This window comes from Lemur catta, chromosome X, assembly GCF_020740605.2.
Source record: "Lemur catta isolate mLemCat1 chromosome X, mLemCat1.pri, whole genome shotgun sequence".
NCBI lineage: Eukaryota > Metazoa > Chordata > Mammalia > Primates > Lemuridae > Lemur > Lemur catta.
Genome location: NC_059155.1, coordinates 33,390,806 through 33,412,841, shown reverse-complemented (window position 1 = coordinate 33,412,841; position 22,036 = coordinate 33,390,806). Strand labels below are relative to the sequence as shown.

The 22,036-nt window shown below is 41.0% G+C and overlaps 1 protein-coding gene across 1 annotated transcript in view; it reads left to right on the top strand.

Annotated features, from left to right (window-relative positions):
• The window catches only part of GPC3 (glypican 3), a 414,862-nt gene that overhangs the window by 278,038 nt on the left and 114,788 nt on the right, over nucleotides 1-22,036 (top strand). The window contains exon 5 of the mRNA XM_045538900.1: nucleotides 3,836-3,961. Within this exon, the coding sequence (XP_045394856.1) occupies nucleotides 3,836-3,961 (126 nt within the window). The remainder of the gene's footprint in view (nucleotides 1-3,835; nucleotides 3,962-22,036) is intronic.

Sequence of the window (22,036 nt, the reverse complement as noted above, 5' to 3'; positions counted from 1 at the left end):
CGGCTAATTTTTTCTATATAGATTTTTAGTTGTCCAGATAATTTTTATTTCTATTTTTAGTAGAGATGGGGTTTCGCTCAGGCTGGTCTCGAACTCCTGACCTCGAGCGATCCACCCGCCTCGGCCTCCCAGAGGGCTAGGATTACAGGCGTGAGCCACCGCTCCTGGCCTAGCACCTTTTGTTTATTCATCAGTGAATGGACATCTGTCTTGTTCCACTTTTTGGCTATTGTTAATAGTGCTTCTATGAACGTGTACTTATCTGAGTACCTATTTTCAATTCTTTTGGGTATATACCTAGGAGTGGAATTCCTGGTTCATCTGGTAACTCTATCCTTAAATTTATGAGGGACTGCCAAATTGTTTTCCACAGTGGCTGTACCATTTTTCATTCCCACCAGCAATGTGTGAGGGTTCCAATTTCTTCACATCCTCATCAATACTTGTTATTGTCTGTCTTTTTACTATAACTGTCCTAGGGGGTGTAAAGTGGTATTTCATTGTGGTTTTGATTTGCATTGCATCTCTAGAGAGATGACTAATCTCTTTTTCTAACTTGACTTCATCTTAGCCATCCGCATCTGATGCTTAAATTCTTAGACACAAATCCCTCTGAAGGCCACCACCACCTTGCTCCCAGGCTCAGAGAAAAAGACCATTCAAAATGCTATACCAAATTAGTCAAGAGGTTTACCCAGCTTAGTAGCTAGCTAGTCTTTGAAAAAGAGTACCAGGAAAAATCTGTTGGGAGAGAATATGGTTTTACCTATTGATACCCACCTCAAAAAATGAGGGGTTTTAATTATCATGTGCACATAAAGTTATCTGGAACTTGAAAAAATTTTAATTGTCCTCCATATAGAAATTTATCTGGAATATAATATATACTTCATATATATGATCTATTCTATGGACTCATGATAAAGGTAATATTGTCTCACTTAATCATCACAGTAACCTTGCAAGATAGGTGTTATCATTATCTTCATTATACAGATAAGGAAACTAAGGCTCAGAGAAGTTTAGAATGTGCCTAAATTTTCACTGCTAGGTAAGTGAGGGAGTAGCTGGCATTTGAAACTCAGCTGGGTCAGAGTCCAAAATCAGTACTCTTAGCTACTACCCATAACAGGTTTGAAGGGGCTGTTCTGAGAACCCAACCATGATTATTAATATAACATGATTACTGAATGAAAACGTGTTCTAAATTCAAAATAACTAATCCAGAAGTAAGTTTAAAAAGCACTCTATCTTCCAATCTTGTATGTCCTGTGGAGGTAATGAAGTAGAATGACCTTTTATTCTCCCAAGTTAACTTGTTCAAGTTTCAAACAGATTCCCTGAGTTCTATTAATAGAATGTGATGACCCAGACTGTGTTCACATTATTCACATTCTTTGTGGTTTTCTTAGACATGTATCTTGACCCTTTCGGATAATACCTTTCTACACTGAAGTGGGAGGTCTTATGTTTATTTCAGCCCCTCATCCCCTTGACATTTAGATTGAACCTCATCTGGATCTTCTTCAACTTGTCAATAATCTTTACAATCAGCCACGAAAACCGCAAGGGCTGGGAGAAGTTCAGGGTGGTTTTGTTTTAACTTCTAGGGAAATCAAATTGGAAGGCTTTGCTATGGGTTCAGTTTTTCTTACTATGTGCTATGTTAGTGAAAGAAGGTCTGGAGGTAGGAGGAGGCCTAAGGGAAACTCTTTCATTAAAGAGAAAGCCATTGTTTCCCATAGACTAATGGCCATATTCCATTTCCTTATGGAGTGGGGGGAATTACTCAGCCTCAGCCTTTAGTCTTTCAGTTTCCACTCTTGGGAACTGCATTATTACCTTGTAAAATAGAGCATCTCTCCTATTAGCTGTTAATTGAACCCATCTTTTTCCTCTGTGAGAAACTATAATGTTGACTTTTATTTTCAGAGCTCAGTATTGAGCCTCTTCTCCTTGGAGATTGACGGTGCTCCGACACCAGAAGTAGGCTGCGAGGGGGTAACGTATAGCAAGAAGCAACTCTTGGGGCATCAGGAGTTATATGTATGTCCAAATAACCTTTCCTGAGTTGCTCTGCCCATCACCCTGGCTTTGGTGTGACCCAGACCTTTGTGAACATGTGCTGAGAGCCCTCTGTCCCTCTCTCTGTCTCCTTTCTTCTCTTCTCTCTCTCACTCTCTCTCTCTCCCTCCCTCCCTCTCTCTGTCTCTCAGTCATTAGTTGAAAGAAATAGTTTTATGGTAATTGTCTTAGTCTGTTTCATGTTACTATAACAGAATACCCGAGACTGGGTAATTTATAAAGAAAGAGGTTTATTTATCAGGCTGGAAAGTTCAAGATTGAGCAGCTGCAGCTGGCAGCTTCTGGTGAGGGCCTCGTGCAGTATCAAAACACGGCGGAGAAACGGGGACCTGGGCACAAGCAAAAAGGACAAACATGAGAGGCAACCTCGCTTCATAACAACGTGCTTTCCTGGGAACTAATCCATTCGCTGGAAAACTAATCCACTCTTGAAAGAAAGACATTAATCCATTTTCACGTCTTAAAGGCATCACCTCCCAGTACTGCCACACTGGGGACCAAGCCTCAACATGAGTTGTTATGGTGGGAACAAACCATATTGAAACCACAACAATAATAAAATGGAAAATGGCATTAAGTACAAGAAGATATTTCCACCCGTCTTCCTCTTTTGGCCAGATCTGAAACCAACTCCCAGAAGGCATTTCTGGGCTCAGAACTTCCACCAGTGTACAAATGAGATTCAGCCTTCTTGTTCCTACAGAGGCCTGTACACCAGGCCAATCCATTCTTAGCCCAGAGACAGTATTGAATAATTACTCCACTGTCAGAATATTCCCTGACCAGAGTCTCCCAAACTTAGTCTAGATGTAAGGTGGACTTGGATGTAAAGAATGCTTTAACTTTTTTTATATCAGGAACATTGTTTTAGAAAATAAAGTGTGTTTTATTTTTGTTTACCACTGGACATCTATTACATAGATGTTTTAATATTTCTTTATAAACATATCCACTTCTCTCCAGTCTATGGTGTTTTACTTTGTGTATCCATGTACATCTGAAACAAGATAATATATCAGAAATTTTGCTAGTATTTATGTGTGTATATTATATACAATTGCATACATAATATGTTCTCTCTCTCACACACACACATTTGTCTTATATATAGCATAAAAAGCAAAGCAAATAAATAACAAAATATACTAGCATCATATTCCCCATTTATTCCCCTTCATAGAAACCACAATATACAGACAAAGAACAAAGAAACCTTCTCCTCTAGCAGATGCAAGTTTCTCTGACTATAATGTCAGGAAAATTTCATAGAGCTTATACTGTTCCGAGTACCCTGCGATTCTGATCTGCAGCCATTAGCCAGATCCTATATGGAAAGGGGCCATCTCTAGGGTAATAGCATTGTAAATTACAATCAGTGCACTCAATTACACTCAGAAACCAAAAGATACGTAGTGCTCCAATGTGCCTTGTAATCAGCACCTTTGAAAACGTAGGTAACAGCATTCTGAACAAAAAATGGAAGCCGAACATCTTAGAAAATGGATGTTGGAATTAAATCATCCTTCTGATAGGACCAGCACCTTATATAGCAGGAAACTTTTTGTCTAATATCATTTTATTGATTTAAAAAAAAAGAAATTGTGGCCTTGTAGCCAAGAATGTCTTTACAAATCATTTATTGCTCTAATCAGCCTGGCAGAACCTTTCTGTCATGCTGATAAGGAAATTAAACTTTTCTCATACTGTGTTTACTTGCCTCTTACACGCAGATGTTTTGTTTTTCTTTTAGGGAACTAATTCAGAAGTTGAAATCTTTCATCAGCTTCTATAGTGCTTTGCCTGGCTACATCTGCAGCCATAGCCCTGTGGCGGAAAATGACACCCTTTGCTGGAATGGACAAGAACTCGTAGAGAGGTGATCTTTTTTTTTTTTTTTTTGAAAATTAAATATGACAATATTTGAGGAATAATCATCATATGTTTATCTGATTGTTAATTATGTCTTCTTTCTGCCTTCATTCATTAATTTTGCAAGAAAAATTCTAGAAAAAGTATACATGTGAGCAACCTATGATATGCTGGACCAAATGCTGTTTATGATTTTTAGCTCTCATGGAATTTATAAATGTTGAAGCACATGTGTTCATGGACATTTACAACGTGTGAAATGTAAAACAACTTTTTTTGTCTTTGCTTCTTCCATCTCCTCATTATGTGGACCTTTATTTATTTGATTTGAAGTAATCATATTCATATTAATGGCTATCATTTACTGAATTAATCATGTATTCAGTACCATACTAAGTGCTTTGTATGTTTTAACTCTTAATCTTTACAGCAATCCTGTGAAATGAATACCTTTATTTTTCCCTATTTTACAGATGAAGATGGAGGAAAGAAGAAAGGGGAGGGAAAAAGGAGTACTCTTTCACTAAGCAATTTTACTGAAATATTTGATCATTTGAGTATTTGTTTATATAATCTATGCTAACTGGCATTATCTGTGAAGAATTTGCTCATCACTGAAAAGGAAATCATATATATTCATTTATTCAGCAAATATTTACTAAGCACCTTCTAAGTGTCAGACATGTTGAAGTGAAAAAAACAGACATAATTCCCTCTCCTCATGGAACTTTCATTCTAGTGGGCTAGTGGGATTCCTAACCTCCATTGTTTTGCACGTGTGAGGAATAGCTTGCAATTAGGTAGAATGTTTAGGAGTTGAATAACATGGTTTTTTTTTTTTTTTTTTGAGACAGAGTCTCACTTTCTTGCCCGGGCTAGAGTGAGTGCCGTGGCGTCAGCCTAGCTCACAGCAACCTCAAACTCCTGGGCTCAAGCAATCCTCCTGCCTCAGCCTCCCGAGTAGCTGGGACTACAGGCATGTGCCACCATGCCCGGCTATTTTTTTCTATATATATTTTTAGTTGTCCAGATAATTTTTATCTGGGGGCTTGCTCAGGCTGGTCTCGAACTCCTGACCTCGAGCAATCCACCTGCCTTGGCCTCCCAGAGGGCTAGGATTACAGGCGTGAACCACCGTGCCCGGCCAAGTAACATGGTTTTAAAAATGATTGTAAGCCGGGCGTGGTGGCTCACGCCTGTAATCCTAGCCCTCTGGGAGGCCGAGGCGGGCGGATTGTTTGAGCTCAGGAGTTCGAGACCAGCCTCAGCAAGAGCGAGACCCCGTCTCTACTAAAAATAGAAAAGAAATTATACAGACAGCTAAAAACATATATATGTAGAAAAAGTTAGCTGGGTATGGTGGTACATGCCTGTAGTCCCAGCTACTCGGGAGGCTGAGGCAGTAGGATCGCTTAAGCCCAGGAGTCTGAGGTTGCTGTGAGCTAGGCTGACGCCACGGCACTCACTCTAGCCCGGGCGACAAAGTGAGACTCTGTCTCAAAAAAAAAAAAAATCGAATTGTGAATCTTTCACTAACTAGTTGCTTAACCTAGGATAAATGATTTAATCTCCTTGGTTTCCCCATCTAAAAAATTGAGATGGCTGGATTAGAGCTCCTCCAGGTCTGACAGTCTGTGTGTTTTTCCCCTCATTAATTTATTAATTCATTCATGCCTTCAACATTTATGTATTGAGATATATGTGTTAGGTACCAAGCTAGGTACTAGGAATGCAAGAGTGGAAAAGGCAAGTTACCTGCTTTAAAGAGCTTACATTCTAGTAGGACCCAATACCAGGACATGAGATGTGGAAAGGAATTTATTAGCAATGTAATATAATAGAAAAAGGAAGGCTTTGGAGCCAGATGAGCCTGTGTTTGCATATTAGTTCTGCTCGTAACTATGTGTGGCCTTGGGTGAGTCACTTAACCTAAAAGTCTCAAGGTCCCTCTATAAGGGAAGGGCATATCACAGGGTTGTTGTAACTACTAGGTGAGGTCATAAATGTAAAGACCCTAGCAGACTGGCACATACTGGAAGCTCATTCATGTTACTTTTCCTTTTTCTCTCTTTCCCTTCCACCCCTCCTCTTCCCAATGAAAAACAAATCACATGTCTGAAAACAGCCTGTTTCTCATCTAAGCTATTTTACTGACATAGGACAACGAGAGTGAGGTTGCATGCCATCCTGGATGAGGCACTGAACTTGTGTGCAGATAGACTTCCCTCTAGCAAACGTGAATCAGGCTGGAGGGATTAATGGCTCCGTGCAACCCCCTTCACTCTGGAGAAACACTGTGTATTTGCTGTCCTAAAAGCTCATCAGGTACTAAGTAGAATCATGAACATACTTTTTTTAATTGTCAGTGAAAAGCAGTTAGTATTTGGCTTTGTAAAAAGCTGATGCTTTAATGCATGTATAAACTATATACTATTTTAAAAAGAAAACATTCACAGATCAAACGTGGTTCTTACATAGACTGAGAAACCATCCCAGTGACTTGTCCACTGTTACACTAATATGACAAAAAATGAACAGTTCCTGAGTACTAGTTTAAAGCAGCATATCTTATAATCATGGTCTCTTATTAAAAAGGAAATTTTACTTTACAATATATTTGTTTAATAATGTGTCCATTCATTCATTTATTTACTCATTTAACAAATATTTGAGCACCTATTATGTATCAAGCACTAATATTCGCTTTTTAAAAAACGAATTTGTGATTCATATTTGTGATTGTTTACCACAAATGTTGTAAGCCCACTGGATATGTCTTCTATTCCTTAAGGGAAAAAAATCAGACGATCCAGTTTTAGTTAATTCAAAAAAATTTCTTCTCAGGCCTATGAGGAATTTTTTTATTGAATTTTGCTTATATTAATTACTTCATGTCCAGTATACTTTCATGAAGGAAGTTGCCCTGAAACCAAGAAAATTCTATCAAATCTCTTCTATCAAAGTCTGCTAAATTTGATTGAGTACAAAAGTTAGCCAAATGCACTTTTACATCATTAAAAGAACTTTGTTAATTGAAATTCTTTTTCTTTTATTTGCTAACTTTAAATGCCTTAGGGTATTGAACAAAAAATAAAATAAATGTTGTAGTACAGAGAAAAGTTATTATATTATTCCAAACTCCTATTTATACTTCTGAAAAATCTGTTTTTTCACAGCAACTTTTATTGTTGATATATACTATCCAGGAAGGAAGGTAAGGAGGAAGGAAGGAAGGAATGAGGGTAGGAAAGGAGGAAGGAAAAAATCAAACATATTTGCAGAAAGAATAAAAGTCATCTAGGAAGTGATTCCTCCTTGGTTAGTAACATCAGGTTATAATTAACTTGTACTTGTATTACTGACCTAATGAAATGATGAAACCAGGGAATACTGTCAAACTAGATTTTTTTAAAAAACATTACTCAGGAATATACATTTAATAATATGCAGTTCTTTAGCCTGAAGACACGTATGCCCTCTACTTGTACCATTTATAAAGATTAGCTTTGCAGTCATGTCTCATCTAGAGTTTAAACCTCTTTCCAGAGCTTTTCATTGAGTTTCTCATTTAATTTAGTCATAAGTAATAATTGCCACTTCATATTGTCAAATGGGTTGTAACTTTGTTATCTTTATAGGCCAAGTTTGTGTTCCTTTGAAAATATTTTACTTTTAGCCAAGAAAAAAATGTGAAAATCCAGGATCCTGACAGGGAATGAGACTTGACAGTGGAGACACTTGATCAAAAGGAAAATATTGATGCTGAAGAAAATATTGAGCAATATCTATGTCATATTTCCTATCCTTTCAGTGTATATCTTTTGTGAATGGAATCAATAGAAATGTGAATGAAGAGAATATTTTCATGGGTCTAGTCTGAGGGAGTACCACATAAGCCTATAATTTGTGCTTCTCAACTTCTCACCGCTACCCCATCTTGGCTTGACATAAGCATTGGCTTGGCTATCAGGATTTAGCTGAGAAATCTTCAAATTAGCAAGCTTGGCCTATGTGAAGTAACCTCTTTCATGTGAGCCACCCATGTATCCTACAGGCAGAGATTTCCTACAGTTGCCAAAGGCAGAAAATCTTCCAGCTTTTGCCTTCGTGGAACTAAAGAGAATTTCAATTAGAGAGTCCATGGGACCAAGAGAAAAATAAGGGAACCCACATAAGCCAGTAACATGGGGCTTAACAATAGGGAAGTGGGCCGGGCGCGGTGGCTCACGCCTGTAATCCTTGCACTCTAGGAGGCCGAGGCGGGTGGATTGTTTGAGCTCAGGAGTTCGAGACCAGCCTGAGCAAGAGCGAGACCCCATCTCTACTAAAAATAGAAAGAAATTATACAGACAGCTAAAGACATATATATAGAAAAAATTAGCCGGGCATGGTGGCGCATGCCTGTAGTCCCAGCTACTCGGGAGGCTGAGGCAGGAGGATTGCTCGAGCCCAGGAGTCTGAGGTTGCTGTGAGCTAGGCTGACGCCATGGCACTCACTCTAGCCCGGGCAACAGAGTGAGACTCTGTCTCAAAATAAAACAACAAAACAAAACAAAAAAAAAAAAAGAAAGAAACAATAGGGAAGTGTACGCTTTGCCTGCGTTTGTACTGATAAAACCTGTATGAAGAGTGAACATTTCAGTAAATATATTCTCAAGCATCCTTTTAGAGCTGCTAGGCCAAATATATGGATAATTGACTGAAATTTCCATTTGTTTTCTGAATAGTTTGATATTATGTAAGCCCAGTTTTATTGTTTTTTTATTGTTTTTGGAGATGAGGTCTCACTATGTTGCCCAGGCTGGTCTCGAACTCCTGAGCTCAAGAAATCCTCCCTCCTCAGCCTCCCCTGCATGCACACACCACCAGTTTTATTGTTTACTCAAGTTTATCTTTAAAATAGAGAAACTATTTAAACCTATACATGTTCAAAAACCCATAGTTTGAGAGAGAAAAAAATGCTGTTTTGTCTTTACATTTAACACCTGATAATTCAGGCTCATTCAGCACAGACTGAGCACTTACTATATACTAAGCCTCGTAGGGCATACGGTGACAAGTAAAATCCAGCAATTGCCCCTGCTAAGGAGTTCACAACCTAAGAATGAGGAAAGAAAATCAACCAGTCCTCTTCCCCAGCAGTCCGGGGAGAGCTCCCTCTAAAGGCATAACAACGGAGGCTCTATCCATGGACTTCTATTGAGTGTGTGTGTGTGTGTGTGTGTGTGTGTGTGTGTGTATCTGTGTGTGTTTTCTTGAGGTAAAATTTGCATAACAAAATTAACCATTTTAAGATGTATAATCTCGTGGCATTTAGCCCATTCACAATGTCATACAACCACCATCTCTATCTAGTTCCAAGATATTTTCATCTCCTGAGAAGGAAATCTTGTGCCCATTAATGGTCACTCCCCATCCCCCGCTTCCCCCAGCCCCTGTCAACCGGCAGTCTGCTTTCTGTCACAATGGATTTACTCCTTCTAGAGGTGTCATATAAGTGGAATCATTCACATAGCATAATTTTCTTGAGGTTTGTCCAAATTGTAGCATGTATCAGTACTTCATTTTTTATGGCCAAATAATATTTCGTTGTGTTAATATGTGCATAGAACATTTTATTTATTCATTCATCAGTTTTCCGTCTATTTTTATGTGAAGCCTGACCAATTACTTCTCCATCAGGCCTCTCCTCCTACCCCTGGATTCAACTTTGCTAGACTTCAAACTTGACAATAGGACAGCCAAACCTTCAGGCTTCTCATTCCCATCATCATTGAGCACCACCTAAATGCTAGCCTCTCTATTACCTGGCCTTGTCTCTATAATCCTTTACAATTGTTCTCCCCTGAATCTTTTCTTTCAGCCTTATGTAGTCAACTGGCTTTTCTTACATAGGGGTTTATACTTCTCTAGTGACTTTCAGGCTGATCAATTCTGCTTAGACAACTACTTGTACTTTACTTTGTGGCATGATGCTTTAGTTCCCTTTGTGATTCAGCTCTAGTTGCTCTTGATGTCCCTTTGCTGTGTTGCTGGGATGGATGGGCCTGGCTCCAGCTGTCAGCACCACAATATTGCTGTTGTCTTCTGGCTGACAGTTCTACATAGCCACCTCTGTTTTGAATCCGAGCCTGGTGTGGTGGCATACATCTGTAGTCCCAGCTACTCGGGTTGCTGCAGCAGAAGGATCACTTGAGCCCAGGAGTTCTAGTCCAGCCTGGGCAACATAGCAAGACGTCATCTCCTAAAAAAACAGGGAAGGAGCCTCCTCTTTATCCTATGCAATCTTACCTCCCATTTCACGTGAGAAATTATACATGCACACACACACACACACACACACACACACACACACACACACACACACACACTCATCGTGAATGCTCTCTCTTGTTTTCACTGACCAGACAAGTCTTCCAGTGTTTATAATGCTCCTCCAGGATTTCTCTGCTGAATTGGAAAGGCAAAAGTGGGTATATGCAAAGCAATTATTTTAGTTCTCAAAGAGTTTTGTCCTTATCTCAAAACCTGGATATTTCAGAAAAGTGTAGTAAGGAGACTATTTTTCTCTCTTTTCTACTGGGTTGGAGGGATAGACCATGGCATATCACCAAGTTAGAGTGAACAAGAGAATCCTGAACACCCAATTTCTAGCGTATGCAAAATAATAAAAAATTGGATGAAGAAATTACCTTCCTTTTTCCCCTATGGTCTAGGAAAGGCAAGGGAGAATAGTTGATTCTGTTTTTATAATGCAATTATATTAAGAACACTATGTTTTGAGGACTTTGGGTGGGGTGGGGCAAATTTCTAGCACTAACAAGTCTTTCACTGGTTTACATAGAGAAAAAAAAAAGACCTTCAGAATCTTCATTCTGGAGTTAAAAGTATTAATTAAGTAACGAAAAGACCTATATTCCAAAGTGCATATATACTCAGGCATACGTATAAACATGTACATTTTATTCCAGTCGCGTCAGAACAGACCAGTGGTATGCAGCAGTTGCTATACATAGCTCCCATGCTCTTGTGCTAAAATAAGTTGTTTATTATTTGTTGTTTGGGTTTTATTTTTTTTTTAGATTTATAGGGTGCTTTTCTCCTAAGGGCTCAGAGCAATGTACATACAATTTTAAATATGGGACAGCCAATAAAAACAGCAATGTGGAAGCAAATATACAAGATAAAATACAGAGCCAAGAGGAAGAGGGTGTGGGAAGAAATAAACCATGGACAATGAATATAATATTCAATGGCACTGATTCAGGTCCTAAAGTCCTTTGATTGAGGACTTCCTTAGGCACAAGTCAGGCTAAAAGCTTGCTGAAGCTGAGACTCTGTGGTTCTTCTCAGCCACTGTGGTGATGGCTTGAGAGTTAGAAACTGAGGTACAGTGTTCAACCTTCCAGCTCTTTCTTCTCATGGCTGGTTCTTCCTTTGCCCCCTATGTTGTAGGAAACTCTCTGCTTGTGAAAGGCTGGGAGGAAGGAGAGAGAGACAAATGGGGCTTCAGTATTTGATTTATCACTATCTCTACAGTTCTTGGTCCCCCTCAGACATTTTTGGATTTCATTTCTACTTTAGTTTTCCCAGAAGCAGAAATATGACACTTCATTCTTTCTAATTTGGGGAACTGCTATGTTAGCCTGAGTGTGTGCCCTCGAATGAAAGTACTGAAGTATAATGCAGCTTGCTAGTATGGCAGTTTACATATTCTACCTTACCTTAGATAAGTCAAGATTGTTCATGGAAAGGCTTTGAAGGAAAAATGGATTATGTAGAAAATGGCATAATTTGGTATAGCATGAAATTATTTATGGCAGCTAAGAATTCTTAAAAATTCTGGTAAGGCAAGACAGATCAGTTTGGGGAGTACCCCCATATAATAATCCCTCTACAGGCTTAGATTGGCATGTTTTTCATGAGAGATTTATCTTAAAAGTAGTCTTTAGTGACAACTATTTATCAGGATGTACTGTCTGGCAATGCAGTGACATTTATCCCTTAAGATTATGGTGTCACATACAGTAGCTTTACCTTCGAAATTGAGTGAGAAAAACACAGCTTATCCTGTTGACAGATGGCTTAATACAGTGTCCCACATTCAAGATGGGCTGTACTTGGTCAATTGTCATGTCTTAAGTAGCAGGAGGAGACATTTTCATGGCTCAATGTTTGACATGTCTGTAGATTGCCTGTTGAATGCTGGATAGCTTATTACTTTAAGCAGATTGTGTCTTATTAGTACACAATTTGAGCCCCTCCTGGGCTCAATTTAATCATTTTGTGATATGAAGAGTATTTGGGGGCCTCCAAGGCAAGTCCCAGCATATCCATACCCTCAACAAATAAACATCACCTCCAAATTTCCTCTTTGAAATGTGATTCTGATAGTTGGGAAAGGCCCATCTCCTCTTACCATCACTGGTCCATGTACCAGAGATCTTCTATTTTAGCCTGGAAAGCTTAGGAGATGAGACATTGAAGAAATATAACTTCTTTTAGGAAATTAACATATTAGAGCTTCTATGGCTTTTAATTATTATTGCCTCCTTCAAAGTTGGCGCTTTGGTAGGTCATAAAATGATTCCACTGATGCTGCCAGTCCTCCAAATAATTTTTCTATATCCTCTTTGGAAAAAGCCCTATGGGTTTATGGCTGGTCCCTGCAGTCTGCAGGTTGTTGATTCACAGCCAGTTCATCATCAGTGGTGCAGGCTGAGGATTATAGCGAGAAGATCCTGGGAGGTTAGGAAACATGAGCCAGGTGATCGATGCATACTGGGAAGAGTGCAGTGTTTAGAATGATCTAGATGGAGATTTTAATCCTGGTTCGAACACTGACTGTGTGCTTTGGGCAGGACATTTAACATCAAATTCTGTTACCTTATTTGTAAGATGGGAGTAATGACACCTACTCTGTAGGGCTGATGTGAAGCTGTGTTCTGGCACATAGGCACTGAGTCATTGATAGCTGTTGTTGATGTTACCACCTTACAGCATGGCTGAGCAGGCCAGGTAAATGTCCAGAGTAAGGATGAAGAGGTGTAGGCCATTCTTCTTCATGTAAAGGTAAACTGTATTTTTTTGGAAATAGTATGTGTTACGGTGTGAAATCCATACACAGGTGAGAAAGAATTCTCAGTGACTAGAACATACAAAAGTAAAAGTTTATTTATTTTTCTGAGAAAGAAAGAGAGACAGAGACAGAGAGAGAGAGAGAAAGAGAGAGTGGCCACGACAAACAGAGGGAGGAAAGAAACTTTCCTTGGGCAGTGAGGAAAGTTGCTTGGTGTTTTTAAAGGATAGAAATGCCTTTTTCCCCTCTGCTTCAGTGGACTGTTTATTAATAAAAGTGGCTGTGAAGCTGATGTGTTGGCTTTTTCTGTTTCTCACATAGCGATTGATAGCAGACATTAGTTTCTTCTTTCTTCTTGATAGCGGGAGGCATCTGGTACTGTCTCTTGCTGAGGAAGCAGGGGAAGCTCGCATTCCTACTGTCCGCTCAGGAACTTTTTCAAGGCTGAGAAAGAACTCAGAGATAACAAGTTAGGCCACATGTTTTAATTAAACAAAGGGTAGTTGTGTTGTGAGTTTATTTCTCTTACTTTCTGTTTGATAGTTTATTTTCCTATGTGAGACAGATTATTATTATAGTAAGACCACCTTTCACTATGAGTTTTTGGGAACCAAACTGTTAAATGGGTTGACTGATCAAGCAGGCTCGTACCATTTGGTGTTCATTTAGAGTGAGGGGATGAAATAATGGGGCTGTTTACTTTTTGTGACATTTAAACTGTTTTTAAATGGGATTTCCAAAGAGGAGTCCCAGGAAGTTTTTTTTTTTTTTTTTTAAGAGACAAGGTCTTGGCCAGGCGCGGTGGCTCATGCCTGTAATCCTAGCACTCTGGGAGGCTGAGGCAGGTGGATCATTTGAGCTCAGGAGTTTGAGACCAGCCTGAGCAAGAGTGAGACCCCGTCTCTACTAAAAAAAAAAAAATAGAAAGAAATTAGGTGGATAACTAAAAATATATATAGAAAAAATTAGGTGGAGCATGCCTGTAGTCCCAGCTACTTGGGAGGCTGAGGCAGGAGGATCGCTTGAGCCCAGGAGTTTGAGGTTGCTGTGAGCTAGGCACTCTAATCTGGGCACTCTAGTCTGGGCAACAGAGCGGGACTCTGCCTCAAAAAAAAAAAAAAAGAAGAGACAATGTCTTGCTATGTTGCCCAGGCTGGTCCCTAACTCCTGGGCTCATACGATCCTCCCACCTCAGCCTTGTGAGTAGCTGGGACTACAGGGCATGCACCACTGCACCCGGCCAGGAATATTTTGAGTGATATCAGCATCACTGATGGACACAACACAGTTTGAGCTGCATACATTCCAGTAGATTCACACAATTTTGAAATCTGGCATAACTTTATATTCACTCCTCGGGGAGCATGTAAGTTTGAAGCACTGATGGAAACAATGATGCTGGGCGTGGTAAGTCTCCCGACCTTCCCCTGACCTTTTTCGTTCACTTTCCTTTAGTGATATCAGTGTCACTTCATCAGAATGCCTCTGACCTCCACAAACACCCCCTGAAACATTTTTGTCTCATTACTCTGACTCAGAAGTGTTGTTTCTGGTAGTTAGTCACTGAGCATCAAAGAAAATGGCCTCTTGGAGTGCAAAGGACAGGGGGAGGTATGTTAGGGAAGCCTCTTTCTTGGGAGCCTCCTGATAGAGGCCCTGCTCTTAGACCCCTTCTGGCTGTTGTGATTGTTGGGTTGTGGTGGTGGTTTTTCTCCTCTGAAGGCCACAGGAAATGGCTGGCAGGTACTACTGGTTTGCTGCTGCTGACCCAGTTCTTCCCCCAGGGCACAAGCTCTTGGTGGTTCCTTTGAAAGAAATTCAGGTCTCCTGGGTTTTTTTTGCCCTTTCATCCTGTACTTAAGCAAGTACAAAATATTGTTTCAGTTTCTCTGATGATTTTTACTGATAGAAATATAGCCAAACAATTGGGGGTTAACAAAAAGCACACAGAGTCTAACTTTTTTAAAAATCTTGTTTTATGTACAAAGATAAGAGCTAGCATGGTTTCTTTCGTTGGATAGATGTCTTAGATAATCCATTCAAGGAAGATTGTTTAGTTCAACTTAATGAAACCTGTATCATTCGAGTACTGACGGAAATACTGGTGGTGGCACATGTTGAGGCCGTATTTCTAGAGCAGACCTTACTGGTTTGAGCACATGCAACAAGAGCAAGAACTCTGGCCAAATTTTTGCAGATGGCTCCAATAGAGCTATGGGTGACCCATCTTGCTTTCAGGAGTGCAGTGAGACAAAAGGAAAGAGCTAGTGCACACCTGTGCTCTTCAAATTTTGGGGACACAGTTTACCCAGAATGTCAGAGACAAATTTTAAAGTTACGTGGCATCCATAAGGTGGCATAGTTGAGTCTTTAAGCATAGAACTTTGGAATCAACAAGCCTGAATTGGAATGCCTGCTCCATTACATATTAACTCTTTCTCCTCTCTGAGCCTCAGTTTCCCCATTTGTAAAAATGGAGCTAATAATTTCTCCCTTAACAGATTGTTGAGGAGATTCAGAAAGATTGTGAAATGCAGAGTATAGTGTCCTCAAAAATGGCAGTTATTATAGCTATTATTGCTGTTATTCAAGAAGCCTATGAAAATAGCCCTTGCAGATCTTTACTGGAAGACAGAGGGAGCTAGGCCTGATTTGCTCTCTTCAGTGACCCATTTCTTAACTCTTTAGGAACAGCCTTACCCACCCACTCTCATGTTCATCTTACCTCCTCTCCTTTCTGCAAAAAAGTCAAAATCCCTATCCTTGGTGCTGGTTGGTGCAAATGGTGGGCACTTGGATCCACCGGGGCCAAGTGAGAGCTATTGTGTCTAAGTGTATGCACCGGGCTGGTGCATTCTTATCTTCAGCATCTTATTTCATAGTAAAGACATTTTAAACCATTCCGCCTAGGACTTCTTTATAGTGATTAACTCAGATAATCTCCCTAAATTACATTCAAAACCAGGATAAGTCTAGTTGAAGGTCAAGTCTAGTTGCTCAATCCTCTGAAGTCCTTTCTATCATCCTTGGGTTAACCTTTATAGAAAAGGAGAGTGATCATTAAAATCAGTCATGATTCCCCAATTTCTCAAGTCAATGAGTTTTATTCTTTTATGTGAGTATGGCTTTGATCCTTGGGTTTGTCTCCTTTATAGTGTAGTTTCATTTCCCTGAGAAACGAAATTTAATTCGTATTTCCAGTGTCATAGGAGCTTCCTACTTTTTGGCCCCTCATGTCTTAGTGATCCACATGGTCATGTGGTTCTTAAAAACCACCCAAATGAACTCTTCCTTGGTTTGAGCCACTTGTTGGACCATTTTGTCATCTTTCTCCTTGCTTCTGGGCACAGCTTGAGGTCCAGAGCTGGGATGAGTCTCTGTTGAGCAGGAGCCAGAGTAAGGTCTTCCCACCTAAGGTAGGGATACAGTAGTTTGGGGCTGGAGGGACATGTAGCAGGTTGCACTACATAAGAACTCATGCTGAAAAGCTAATTTCCAAATACCATCAGGAAGGATTAAGACAAGGACCATTCTAGAAGGAACTAGAAAAAGAGCTGTTGGACTGGCTTACCCTTACTTATTCTTAACTCAATGTCATTGCTTCTAAGGACCTTGAATCTTCCTGTCCCACACCCTCATCTGCATTAAGGCTCCCTGGCATCTAGGCTTCCCTCTAGCATGTCTCTTGTTACCCTGCATTGAGAGCTTTTGCATGTCTGTCTCTAATCTTATACTAGCTCCTGAAAGACAAGTACTGTGTCTTCCATCCATACGTCCTCATTGCTTAATTGTACCTGGCATAGAGTAGACTCTCCATATGTGTTTATTGAATTCAGTGGATGAACCAACAAACATACTTGGGGGCAACAGACCTGAATACTAGACCTAGCTTCCCCTTGATGTCACTGTGTGTCTTTGGTCAGGTTACTTAAACTTTTTGTGTTTTGTTTTCTCCTGTGAAATGGTGAAATTAATGACTCCCCTGCCTACCTCAAAGGGTTGTTGTGAGCCTTTAATAAGAAAATGTATATGAAATATCTTTGAAAATTATAGCATCCTTCACTTACTAGATATTAATGTGGAAGAGTAGATCAGATGTTGGGGGGGCGTTCTACCCTGAATAAATGGAACTATACACTGAGTGATTGACAGCCTTTCTAGACTCTCTTTACAAACACAGAACCTTTAGCAGCTTCCTGAGTAATTCTCTCTATGCATCTCTCCAGAAATATTACTTTTCATTTTTTTCCCTTAAGCAAATCCACCTCTCCCCACAAATTCTATTTTTAAATAAGTCAGCCCATGGTGCTGAATAAACCAATTGGCCCCAAAGTAGGAAATACTTTGAGAGATCAATAGCATCAGTTTAAATTAAAGTCTGAGTGACAGACCATCTTAAAGTAAATGCAGTTTTATTATTTTCAAACATACATAATAACAACGCTGAGTACTGAACTTGGAGAAGGACAGCATATATCAGAGAATCGAAGCAATCAAATAAGAATCATCAATAATGAGGCTATTGGTATGTGACTACCCTGCTAAAGACCATCCTCCTCAAATTGGCTATCATTCCCCTGGTGAAAACTGTTTATTTAAGAAACTGGTTTTTTTTTTTCCTTCATAGACATGAGGAAAGTCCCATTAAAAATCCCTGTACATAGCTTCTGGATAACCCAGCTTTTCTAAACCCCAGTGGATAGCATCTAGCAGCAGCGCTCTGCTCTCTGGCTTTAACAAATAATAGTCTTGAACAGCAAACACCCTCTGGCCCCTACAGTGATCCACTTGTTCCAGTTTGACTGGGACTTTCCAATTCTAGCATAGAAAGTCCTGACTCCCAGGAAACCCCTCAGTCCCAGGCAAACCGGGATGGTTGGTTACCTACTGGCACCTTTGACTCTGTCCACTACTAAATATGGGGGAGACATGCAGTTGTGGGGGCTTGACATTGGAGGGATAGAGGAAAGCTGGGGGAACTGCAGCTCACCCATTCTGCTGGTTCATCTGCCTTCGCTTTTTAATTCTTCTTACCTTTTCCTCCCTGAAGCAATCTGATCACTGCTCTCTTTCCTTTGTCCCCCAAATGCTGTCTATGGCTACAGCGAAACTCCGGAAAGCAGGACTGAAACAGTAGAGGTGACTAATGATAATAATATCTAACCCATCCATGGTGCTTACCACATGCCAGGCACTGTGCTAGGCAGTTTATGTACATGGACTAAGTTAATTCTTATAACAGCCTTTTGAGGTAGACAATATTATTGCCCACATTTTACTGATTCTACTGATGAGATAAAGTAAATTACCAAAGGTCACATCACTAGTAAGTGAGGGAGACGGGATTCAAACTCATCCAGTCCATGCCCTTAACCACTGCACTGTCCTGCCTGTCAAATGACTGGCTTCGTTCCTTCAGGGTTCAGAGCCCTCCTGTCTTCTTCCTATTCTTGGCAGAAATCCTGTCCTCTGCTTGCTTTAATCTTTAGTCCATCAGACCTGGAGTGAGTGTTCTGTCCATTTTTTTTTTCTGGCCTGGGCTGCTATATCCTGTCCTTTCCTTGGTCCCTGCCTGGTCCAGGCCCACAAGAGTAGCAGTTCCTTTCCCACCCCTCTTTCTTGCCATGCTTCTCTGCTCTCATGTCCTCTCAAGGCTGTAAGGTGGCATCCCCTGGAAGAAGGAGCTCTTCCTCTTAGAGCTTCTCCAGCCCCTTGCTAGAGGATGACTTTCACCTGCCTCCAAGGTTAGCCCTCCATTCAATCTCCTCTACACACATGCCTCTTATAGTAAAGCCATTGCCTATGCATTTCCTGTGAAGCTTTCCAGCTCATGCAAAAAGAGACCCCTTTAGCCCTAGGCTGAGAGTCCAGACTGGATCCTAGCTCTACCGTGAACTTGTTGTGTGACCTTGGGCAAGTCACTGCACTTCAGCCTTTTCTGTTACTTATAAAGTGAATAAATTTGACAAAATGACTGCTAAAGCTCTTTCCGTCTCTAACAAGCTATGAGATCCTATGACAAGGATATTTGGGGAGGGAGTCTGAAAGAGGGAGGAATGCCATAAAGCCACCTTAATGACTTTGAATTTCCAGTTCGTTCCCCGATGCCTTCCCAAATAGACCAAAGTGAAAGTGATTCAAAAGGAGCCCCGGGGTATAATCATTCTCATGAGGACAGCAGTGAGCTCTTCATTTTACTCTTTCAGGTATCTTCCAAACTACAGGGGAGCAGATGGTTTGCCTGTTTGAGATGTTGTCAGGGTTGTTTTCAGTTTCTGATGTTGGAGAGTTTGGGATGAGATTCCCATGATTAAATCTTAAAGCCAATGTCTCCCCCATAGCACCACATAACTCCAGTGGGGCTTCTGAGCAAAAGAAATGGAATTCAACATCTGTTGCTCCAAATAATATTTGACACAACTTCCCAGAATGAAAATTAGAAGCCCCTCTAACCACAGAGATATATCAGTGACAGGAGAGAGACATCCAGAGGAGTGCCAAGGGCTGAAGGGCAGGTAAGAGCAAAAGAATACAAAGTGGCTGAGAAAACCAGAGGGAGGAAGACAATTTTCACTCTTTCCAAGACCCTCCAGGCTAGAAAGCTTGGGTAATTTTTGACCTAGTTGTCCTTGTGTGCGTTGCTGTGAGCTTTTATTAAGTATTTATGTAGCAGTTTATATTTTATCAAGTGCTTTACAATCGCTTTTATTTGACTTAGCGAAGTTTTCCTGGAATCCCATCTACTTTATGATCAGGAGAGTCATTTCTTGTTTGCTTAGCACCTCCAAGCGTACAGCCGCACACAATAGGCCACTTGTTCCCACCGGAGAGCAGGTGCAAAGAGTCGAGCAGCTGAGAGCACCTGCAGCTACCAGGGCAGTTGGAGTGGGGTTAGTTTACACTTCAGTTCACCTTTCCTCCCTTTTGTTATTCTTTCGTTTTACGTTATTGCTGGCAACTCAAGAGTGTCAGGACCGGGCTTGGGCCTGCTGAGGGCAGAGCTCTTCTGATATGCAGACACTGGTGGTGGTAGGCTTTTTCCCCTGTTCCCGTGTCTCTGCCTGATCCACCAGGCAAAGACCTGCTGAGTGTGTTTCTTTCTGCTACTTCGGGGTTCTGGCTGCGGCCTTGGTTCTGGGACTCCAGAAATGATTTTAAGAGAAGACAACAAAAGTAGCAGTTCCACTCTCTGCAGACAAGACCTCTCAGTATTCTTGGACAAATCCAACACTTAGTTACCTTATTCTTGCTAGTTTCTTCTCCCTCCCACTAGCCACACCAGCCTTCTCTGCCAGCCCTGGGTATGTTGTGATATAGCCTGGTGTGTCTGTAGATGGGCCATGAGGCAATAGAGCTGCACACTCTCTATCGCAGGTTTGCAGTGGGAATCCGACACAGTCACCAGTTGAATGTTTCATTTCCTGAAGACTAGTTTTGTCAAAGCCAAAATTAGAATCTGGTCCATGAAGTCCAAACTGGAATTAGTGCACCAGAACATTGGAAAATTTAAGACCTTTAACTGCCAGGGTTCAGTGGCTGAGCACAGGGATGTATAGATGCTTAATAGGTAAGTGTTGAGTAGACGATGCCATTTAGTGGGCTTTAGGGAAGGAACTCTGCCATTCTCTAGGTGGCCACTGGTTTCTAAAGTGGTATGATCTGGTAGGTGAACACAGTGACGGGTTTACCTCGAAAGGCCCAGACTAAAAGTCCGGTGTAAGGCAGGTTCCCTGTTGGAAGCTGCAGATGTAGGGGAAAGGCCCCAGGGGGAACAGACTGACAAGGGCTAGGCAGGGTAGGTTAGAGCTCCCACCACATAAACTGAACTTTGGGTGAGGCCTTCCATCTCAGGTCAGTTCAATAAACATTTATTGACTGCCTACTATTTGCCAGGCACTGGGTAAGGCAGTGGACCCAGAGATGAATACAAACAAGGGCACCAGGACAGAGTTCAGGTCATATATCTTAGGAAAACATAGCTGGCAAGAAGAAGTCATGCCTGAACACCTGGGGCTCACTGAAAAAACACGGAAATACTGGCTTTGAGGAGCAAGACTAATTCCAGAGCCTGAGGCCTGACAGGTGAATCAGATAACACCTTCCTGCTGTGGCACTACCGGCTCAGGATCTGGGTTGGCCTAATCCTGCAGGTTGAAGGTTTTGAGGCCAGCAAGTGACTGTGGCTAAGACCAGAGGACCTGACAGCAAAATAGTGGCAGGAATGTTTAGCTTCCTTTTAATGTGTTTCAGCAGTACCCATTTCCATGAAAACAGTTTGTCCCTTTGCTTGTGATCTTCGGCAGTTCATGAACTAAAGTTCAGCAGAACATCCAAAGCGACACTGAGGAGCCTTTCCTTTGTGTGTTACTCCATATACTTGAAATGCAACACAAGAAAAAAATCCACAAGTCCCACTTTTCCCTATTTCAGACTGGCCTCTCTCCCAAACTTGTCTGGAGTCAGTGAAGTGTGATCGTTTGGGTGGGCTTTGAGAGTCCTTTTCTTCATTTTGAAGATCTCTGCATTAGAGCATGAGTGTTTGTTGTGGGCCCTGCAGGGATCTGAGACAAACAAAGCAGCATTCCGAAGAGAAAGGTTTGAAAAAGCGTGTGGGTGTTTTCAAGAGCCATCTAATTCATTACTTGTGACAGTTATGCAAACTGGAAGCAGAATATTTTCTATCACCTAGGGAAGGAATATGAACTACAGGAGGAGGAGGCAGTGGAACAGGCTTTTGACACCCAAAGTGGGTCACTTGGGAAACTTGGTGCACTGCCCTGGGCCACAGGTGAATGATTTGTTCTTCTGTAGACTAAAATTAATTTTGAACCATTTGAAGTCCGGACTGAATATTTCCCTCTCAGGTGCCCTGTCCCCTGGGAGCTTTGTAAGACCATCTCTGCTAAAAATTTCGTTTTAGTTAAGCTTAAATGTTCAGGGCCAGCCACTCATACATCATTGCTCAATCGTAATGGCAAAGAAGGTTCCAGTGCTCTTTTCTCT